This window comes from Rhincodon typus, unplaced genomic scaffold (genome assembly GCF_021869965.1).
Source record: "Rhincodon typus isolate 14 unplaced genomic scaffold, sRhiTyp1.1 hic_rhity00007003, whole genome shotgun sequence".
Classification (NCBI taxonomy): Eukaryota; Metazoa; Chordata; class Chondrichthyes; order Orectolobiformes; family Rhincodontidae; genus Rhincodon; species Rhincodon typus.
In genome coordinates, this window is record NW_025972641.1 from 1 (window position 1) to 9,532 (window position 9,532).

The 9,532-nt window shown below is 50.9% G+C and overlaps 1 protein-coding gene across 1 annotated transcript; it reads right to left on the reverse strand.

Annotated features, from left to right (window-relative positions):
- Positions 1 to 349: 349 nt before the first annotated feature.
- LOC109926597 (neurogenic locus notch homolog protein 3-like) lies at positions 350 to 9,231 on the reverse strand (the record flags this gene model as incomplete). The annotated part of the gene is made up of 6 exons (XM_048594206.1): positions 350 to 463; positions 1,915 to 2,028; positions 3,237 to 3,422; positions 5,341 to 5,496; positions 7,763 to 7,996; positions 9,109 to 9,231. Coding segments are annotated over 6 exons (927 nt in total), but the record flags the coding sequence as incomplete, so codon positions are not given.
- Positions 9,232 to 9,532: the final 301 nt, after the last annotated feature.

The window sequence follows — 9,532 nt, forward strand, 5'->3', positions numbered from 1 at the left end:
ATTGAATCTAAACACTAAAAGACAGTCTAATCGCAACCATTGTCATTAAAAGCCCACCTGGTTCGCTAATGCCCTTTGAAGGGAGGAAACTGCCTGCTTTACCTGGTCTGGCCAACACGTGACTGTAGAAACACACAGCAATGCGGTTAACTCTGAACTGCCCTCTGGGGCAATTAGGGATGGGGCAATAAGTGTAGGCCTGGGTGGCGATGGCCATGAATAAATCAAACAAGGTACACTGGACCCTGAAGCTTCTAAGATTACTTTACCCTCCAGTCACAGGTTGACCCTGGTGGATAGAGGTCATTGGCGACAGGTCACGCTCATTAACCAAACAGCGGGCACTCACCTTCAGGACACTCGCAGTGGTAGTGCCCAAGGCCATCGACACACTTTCCTCCGTTGAAGCAAGGCGTGCTGGAGCACTCGTCGATGTCGATGCTACATCGCTGCCCAGTGAATCCTGGGATATGGGAGACAACCAGAGGGTCAAGGTTCACAGGGTCACTCACGCAACAGAGCTGGCGCGAGGTCAAGCAAAACAAAAACCAGGGGAGCACAGCAGGTTACCCTCCACCTGCGTGCCAGTGTTCAGTACACGCACTGCCAGTCATTGGCATGTTGTGCCAGAATTGCTTTGTAACAAATTAAAGCCTTGTGTAAATCAGCAAATACAGTGGCTACAAGAGCAGGTCAGAGGTTAGGAATAACTCCCCTCCTGACTCCCCAAAGCCTGTCCACCATCTACAAGGCACAAGTCAGGAATGTGATGGAACACTCCCCACTTGCCCTGGATGGGTGCAGCCCCAACAACACTCAAGAAGCTCGACACCATCCAGGAGAAAGCAGCCCGTTTTATTTCCATTCACCATAAACACCCATCCTGACCATCGCTGAAGCACAGAGGCAGCAATGGGTACCATCTACAACATGTACCTCACTAACTCGCCAAGGCTCCTCTAAGAGCACATTCCATGACCACTTCAATCTGGAAGGACAAGGGCAGCTGGTACACAGGAACACTAATGCCTGTAAGTTCCCCATCAGCAGGTACACAGGAACACCAACGCCTGTAAGTCCCCCATCAGCAGGTACACAGGAACACTAACGCCTGCATGTTCCCCATCAGCAGGTACACAGGAACACCAACACCTGTAAGTTCCCCATCAGCAGGTACACAGGAACACTAACGCCTGCATGTTCCCCATCAGCAGGTACACAGGAACACCAACGCCTGTAAGTTCCCCATCAGCAGGTACACAGGAACACCAACGCCTGTAAGTTCCCCATCAGCAGGTATACAGGAATACCAACGCCTGTAAGTTCCCCATCAGCTGGTACACAGGAACACCAACGCCTGTAAGTTCCTCATCAGCAGGTACACAGGAACACTAACGCCTGTAAGTTCCCCATCAGCAGGTACACAGGAACACCAACGCCTGTAAGTTCCCCATCAGCAGGCACACAGGAACACCAACGCCTGCATGTTCCCCATCAGCAGGTACACAGGAACACCAACGCCTGCATGTTCCCCATCAGCAGGTACACAGGAACACCAACGCCTGCAAGTTCCCCATCAGCAGGTACACAGGAAAACCAATGCCTGCAAGTTCCCCTTCAAGCCCAACAAGAAGCTGACTTGGAAATATATCGCTGGCATTTCTTCCTATACTGGACCTCCCCGCCCAAAACTCTGTGTGTCCCCACACCCCAAGGACTGCAGCGGATGAAGAAGGCAGCTCACCACCACTTTCTCGAGGGCAACTAGGGACGGGAATTAAGTGCTGGCCCAGCCAGCGACACCTGCATCCCGTGACTCAAGATACCAGGCAACTCTGGAACTGCCCACACACCCCTGTCACAGCAGGTTCGAGCGAGACAGCTCAGCAATGTCCGACGTCACTCATCCCTTACCTGGAGGGCACAGGCAGTGCACGCCATTCACCAGATCCTGACAGACCCCGTTGTTCAGACAGGGATAACTTTGGCATTCATCAGTGTTGATCTCACAGAACAGGCCTTCATATCCTGAGGGGAGAGGAGACACGTACAGCTGAAGAGGGTTCCCAGCTCACCGCAAGGATCGCCAACGCAGGCCAGGCCCTACCCTAGAGGCTTCGTCACATGACCCCCACCGCTTGCTGACACACACGGCCCACCCACTGCCTCACCTGGACTGTTTCCTTCCTCACAAACTGGTTGGATAATTCTAGCATATCAGTCAAACAGATCTTGTCCCAGTAGAAAAGTGGGTTTGTTGTAATCATGCCTGTGAACGTCCTCCCTCGGTGTTTGCACACCAACACTGCCCTGTAGATTGGCCCTCACCTCCAGGAGATACTGGGGACATTCTACACCGTTGGTGACCGTCAACCTGCCCACTTCAGCACAAACTGGTCGTGGAGTCCTGCAGAGTCCTGCACTTCACTCAACCCAGCATTCGCTGCTGACAATGTGGTCTGTCCTACACTGGAGAGGCTACGTGTAGCGTAGGTGATCACTTCACAGAACGCCTACATTCTGTCTGTAAAAATGACCCCATGCTTCCAGCTGCCTGCTGCTTTAAAAAGCACTGTGTTTCCTACAGCAACATTTCTCTCCCAGGTCTGCTGCAGTGCTCCAGTGAGGCTAGACATAAGCTGGAAGAACAATAACTCATCTTCGCCTCAGTACATTACATCCTTCAGGACCAACACTCGAGTTTAATAATTTCAGAATGTGATTACCCTCTCACCTGCTCCCAAACCCTGTAAGTCCTGTCCTGTCCTGGAAACGATGATCCCAGCATAGCTAACCCATTTTCAAAAATTCACACTTCTTATTAACACCCCATCCAGCTCAACAACACAACAATCTCACACACACTAGGCACCATCTCCATGTACTTTTTTCTCTCTCCACCCGCTCCCCCCGTCACCTCTCTGTCTTCAGCACAGATTACACTCGCCCCAAACTACATTCAATTCTGACAAGCAGTCGTTGGAGTTGAAACATTGACTCTGCTTTCTGTCTACAGATGCTGACCTTCTCCAGCACTCTCAGTTTGTGTCTGAGATTCCAACCTTTCCTGCTATGCCAGACTTGTCCTTACACACCATTCTGATGGTGATCTCACCCACCTCTCTGACTGTGACCAGACTGACCATTCCACCTGTGACTTTACCCACCATTCCGACCATGACCTTACCCGCCATTGCGCCCGTGACCTTACCCTGCCATTGCGCCCGTGACCTTACCAGCCATGCAGATACACTTGAACTCGCCGATCTGATCCAGGCACGTGGCCTCATTCCTGCAGGGATTGGACCGGCACTCATTGATGTCCAGCTCACATCGCGCGCCCGTGTATCCTGCCAGGCAGCGACACTCGAAAGAGCCCACATTGTTCACACAGCGCCCGTTGAGCTCACAGGGATTGGCATCTGCACCAAGAAGATTACAGGATTACGTGAGGCTCTGTTCAAAATGCAGCCGAGGGGTGGTGCTGGGGCAAAAACAGTACAGTGGAACCCCAACTATGGGCGATCACAATACTCCGTAACTATGTACAGTACTGAGTGTGTTGGCATCCCCTAATGGTGTCTATTTTTGTCCTGAGGAAGCCAGCAATCCACAACCATTTTTGTACTGAGGAAGCCAGCAATCCATAACCATTTTTGGAACAGATAGCTCCCAGAGTTTTTGGAAAGCAACATTCGATTCCTGCCCAGATATAGCGGAGGAAGTTATTGAAAGGTTTTTGGAATAGTTCGAGACTCACTGAAAGGGGGTTTGAAGGTTACAGGCAGCGAATGAGATAAGGAGATGGATAGATTCAGTGTGGCGGAATCATTGAGGAATCAGGAGCAGTTGGTTGGCTTTGGGTTGCCGGAACTCAGGAAGAAATTCCAGGAATTAGGAGGCAGATAAGCCAGAACTCAGAGGACTTCCTGGGGAGTTGAGGAAGTATTAGAATCACGGGCTCTGTGTTGGGAGATGCCGTTGAAAGGGTTAGGAAATAAAAAGCCTTGGGCATCAATACCTCAGTTGTAACAAGACTGAGGCTCACGGAAATACCCAAAGGGGCAGGACTGGCTCCATGAGGCTGGACATTGGTGAAGAGCAGGAGGTTTAGCCATCAATGAGTGCAGAGGAGCAGTTTCTATGGTCCAGACGGTCAATCAAGTCCAAATGCCCAAATGTGAGGCATTATAATCCCCTTGCGACATCTAATGAGATTTCTTGACACATTGTGCCATTAATTTCTGGGGTGCAATTGGGAGGAATCTGTGGCATTTTCTTCAACCTATTTGCTACGTGGCTTGCCTAGGGAGTTCGGTCACAGTTTATTGCTGCTCCGAAGGTGCAAAATAAACTTTTTGCTCGGGATCGCAGAATCACTTCCTCAGCGGGTGGCCTTGACCTCACGCTTTTCCAACTTTGAAAAGAAAAGCCAGCCGTTCGGCGAAATCATTTGGTGGGGTCTGGTTTGGGATCAGTACACGAGGGAGCGCAGCTCCTTCAGGTCACTGATGTTGACGCAACAATTTGAAAGGGCCTGACAGAGAGGTTACTGGTGTGCCTGCACCATCGAGGCCAAGGCGAACAGAGCTGAGGAAGGTTCCAGAAAAGCGTATGCGTCAGAAGCTGGAATGGCCGCAAACTGCTGACACATCAGAAGTGATGGCTAAATCCTAAAGGGGAATCGACCTGAGGACATCTCGAGCTTCGAAGCTGAAATCGCTGCTACATTTGCCGAAGGGAACCCGGTGAGGTCCACATTTGCAGTGCCTGCCATTTAACATGTAATTTGAAATCCCTACATGCCATAATCTTTGCCTTTATGTCGATTTGGTTTGGATCGCTAATGGAAATGGTTAAACAAACAACACCTTATCATTGTTAGAATCCCAACTGCGTGAAAGCAGGCTATCTAGCCCAACAGCCCTCTGAAAAGCATTCTCACCCAGAGCCTCTCCCCTACCCTGTAACCCCATGTTTCCCATGGCTAACCCACCTAACCTGCACACTGCAGGGCAGTTTAGCCTAGCCAATCCACCCTAGCCTGCACATCTTTGGACTGTGGGAGGAAACCCACAATTACACCTAGAGAATGTGCAAATTCCACACAGACAGTCGCCTGAGGGTGGGATCGAACCCGAGTCCCTGGCGCTGTGAGGCAGCAGTGCTAACCACTGGGCCACCATTGTCATTGGGTGGGGGCAGGGATTGTTCGATTCTTCTACCTTATGGGTCTCCACGGTGACTGTAAGGGTTGCGGGGGGGTGTGGTAGCGCGGTGTAAGAGGACGCGAGACCAGGAGAGCTCTGTCACTCACACACAGGCCCAGCCCGGACTTACCCATCGAGCACTCGTTAATGTCCTGCTTGCACGACAGTCCTGTGAAGCCGAGAGGACACTGGCACATGGCTTCTCCTGTTAGTGGGTTCATCTCGCACACTGCATTCTCGTGGCACGGGTTATTGATGCATGGGTCATCCAGTTGGCAGAACAGACCTGGGGCAAAGGAGCAAATGGGTGACTCAGCGCAAAGCCACTACCTCATCGAAATCTCTACCCAAGAGGTCCTGGGCCGGCTCAGGCATTAAGCTGTGTTCAGCATTTCTAACCCAACATCTACCTCTTGGAGCTTGCCTTGGAAAGGACTCAACGTTCCATGGAATCCACCGGTTTTTCTCATTGGAACAACGCTCCCCAATTTCGCTCCTGACCGGGTCAGAATTTAATTTTAACATGATCCCTCCCTGCTTCAGGGAAAGGCGGTAAATTGGGAACATGGAGTAGGCCGCTCGCTCCCTCGGTTGTGTGTTCTGTCATTCACGAAGAACACAGCTGATCTGGTTGATGGTCTTAGTTCCATCTTTCTGTCTGTCGCCCCAAACTCCTGTCTCTGTCGCTTTGGCACATTGTGAGCTTCGCTCCGCTATGGAAGAGAGGGGAACGCTGGGGAATTCTCGATCTGTAAGCCAAACGTCTGTTGATGGCAAACCGCTTGAGTCGCTGATTGAAGAGAGGGCTGCTGGGTGACTGAACATTTACAGCCAATTAGAGAGAACCAGCTCAGATATTGCAAGTGTCATACGAGCGGAGGTGTTTAATGGGGAAATGGATCATAGAATCCCTACAGTGTGGAGGCAGGCCACTTGGCCCATCGAGTCTACATCGACACTCTGAAGATCATCCCACCCAAACGCACCTTATCAAGGTGAGAGGGGAAAAGTTTAAGGGAGATATGCATGGAAAGTTCTTTACGCAGAGGGTGGTGGGTGCCTGGAACACGTTGCCAGCGGAGGTGGTAGAGGCGGGCACGATAGCTTCATTTAAGATGTATCTAGACAGATACATGAATGGGCAGGGAGCAGAGGGATACAGATCCTTGGAAAATAGGCGACAGGTTTAGATAGGGGATCTGGATCAGCGCAGGCTTGGAGGGCCGAAGGGCCTATTCCTGTGCTGTAATTTTCCTTTGTTCTTATCCTTATAACCCTACATTTCCCATTGCTAATTCCCCCCAGACTGCACACCATGGGGCAATTTAGCGTGGCCAATCCACCCTATCCTGCACATGTTTGGACTGTGGGAGGAAACTGGAGCACCGGGAGGGAACCCACACAGACACGGGGAGAATGCGCAAACTCCACACAGACGGTTGCCCAAAGGTGGGATCAAACCCGTGTCTCTGGCTTTAGGAGGCTGCAGTGCTAACCCACTGAGCCACCGTGCGTTGGTCACTCATTCTAGCCCCCGATCTGCAGCACTGATGTACAGTGTGCCACCCTCTTGTCTCACAGTCAGAGAAAGCAAGTCCCACTTATCTGTGCTCAAGGTTCTAAGCTGACCCCCAGCCCCAAGTCCTGTATCAAGATTGTGGAGCACAAGGTGTCAACTTTCAGATCTGACCTTCAACTGATGCCCTCCCAGTCCTCTCAGAGTGGACTGTCAAAGAAAGGAGGAGTTATAGTCATTGTCCTGACTGATAAATATCCCTCAATCAATGCCAGAAAAAAACATTGATTATCTGATCCTCGCATTGCCGCTCATGGCACTTTGTCAAATTTCCCACCTACGCTTCAAAAGTACTTGAGTGGCTGTAAACCACTTAAATCCCGTAGCGTATGAGATTGCTATACAAATGAATGGCCTTCTTCCAAGTCTCCAAACAGATATGGAGGTGATAGAATGAAACACCGGTGTTGGGAGCTTTGCTCATCAGTTCAGTCCAAACCTCTGCTACAATTCCCAAATCTCGAATTGCTCACAGACGGAATACCCCAAGTGGTATTTCCTGACAGGAATCTCTCTGATTGGCCATTGGGAGTTGACATTACCTGCTTCCGTCATCGCCCAATTGGAGCGAGACTTCCAACGATTGACTGTTCAGTCTCAGGAATAATGTTGACCTCGACCACCCTGATGGGACCAGTGCGCCATTGATGCTAGAGCAATGACGGGTTCTGGTCTCCATCTCAGTCAACAAGTGAGTAATGTCAAAGCCAGTGACCCACCCTGATTCCTGCCCAGTGAGTTCACTCAAATCTGTTCCCACTGCAAAGACAAGATTCCTGCTCTTGATCCCTGGCAAAAGAGTTTGTATGCCTTGACGTTTTTCACACTCAAATTCACTCTGTCCAACCGTCTAGGTGGGTTGAGGTAGATCTCCAATTCCAAACCCCCCACTCCAGACAGACAATAGGAGACCCGCCCCAAGTTCTATTGCCATCCAGGACCCTCCTTACATGGGCAAACCTGGTACAGGGCTTACCTTTTTTACCAGGCGGGCACTCGCACACAAAGTTTGCCACCTTGTCGTGGCAGGTGGCACCGTGCGCACAGGAGGTCTCGGTACAGTCATTGATGTTCTCTCCGCAGTCCTGGCCAGACCAGCCGTTGACGCAGATGCAGCTGAAGCCCCCATCCGTGTTGGTACACGTGCCCCCGTTCTGGCACACATTGGGCTGCAGCTGGCACTCATCCACATCCTCCGTGCAGTAATGGCCTGCAACCCAAGCAGGCAGGTCAGGAGATTGTGCCAGCTGTGGGAAATGCCTCACACAAGACCCCTGCGTTCCCTTTGACCCACAACATGGACCCGCACCACCGCTCCCCCCACCCCAGATCACTGTTTACCAAGTCTACGGGCACATAAGGTGCTGTAAAAATATGATCAAGGCCATTAAGTTCACTGCAATCTCTTCTCCCAGAATCAATGAACTCACCGTGATCTTATCCCATCAACTCCTGAACTCACCGTGATCTTATCCCATCAGCTCCTGAACTCACCGTGATCTTATCCCATCAGTCCCTGAACTCACCGTGATCTTATCCCATCAACCCCCTACTTACTCACCGTGATCTTATCCCATCAGCTCCTGAACTCACCGTGATCTTATCCCATCAACCCCCTACTTACTCACCGTGATCAAATCCCACCAAAACCTGAACCCACCATGACCTTAGTCCGCTGACCTCTGAGGTCATCATGAGCTTACCCCATCAACCTCTGAAGTCACCATCACCTGATATCATTAATCTCTGAACTCGCATGACCTTATCCCATCAACCCCTGAACTTACTGGGACTTTGTCCCAATAACCCTGAACTCACTGTGACCTTACCCCATCCACCCCTGAACTTACTGGGACTTTGTCCCAATAACCCTGAACTCACTGTGACCTTATCCCATCCACCCCTGAACTTACTGAGACTTTGTCCCAATAACCCTGAACTCACTGTGACCTTATCCCATCCACCCCTGAACTTGACACAACCTTGTCCCACCAAACACGAACTCACTGCGACCCTATCCCATCAATGTCTGAAGTTGCTCTGACCTTATCCTGCCCTTCACTAATGTCACCATGACCTCATCTAGTCAACCTTGGATTTCAGAGTGACCTTCTCTGGCTTTAGTCATTCAAAACCCGTCCCAGCAAGGACCATGTACTGTCAACACATCGACACATCGCGACTCTGTGTCGCCAATGTACACAATCAACTACTGCACCGACCCCTTTAACTATGACCATCATCCACATCAGAAACACAGAGGGAGTTGAAAACTCAATGAACTCGATCTGACTGAGACATGGACAGGAAATGTTTACTGACCAGTCCACATCGGGGGACATTTACAATCGTAGCTGCTGACCCGGTCCACACAAGTGCCGCCGTTCTGACACCGGTGTTCCTTACAGTCATCAACGTTCACTTCGCAAAACCGGCCGGTGAAAGCTGTGGGAAACAGATGGGAAAGGTGACAGGAAATGATAATTCCCTCACAGTACTCAATCAGTCATAACATCCATTCAGTCCCAATGATTCGCCCCAATGTAAGGCCGAGCTCAGGGCGCAGCCGTCCTGCCAGAGTCATAGATTTTAATCCCAAACCCCAATCCTGATTTTCATCCCATTGTTAATGCTGACAATCTCCTGGCAGTGCTGAGGGAGTGCCGCACTGTCAGAGGGTCAGTACTGAGGGAGTGCCGCACTGTCAGAGGGTCAGTGCTGAGGGAGTGCCGCACTGTCAGAGGGT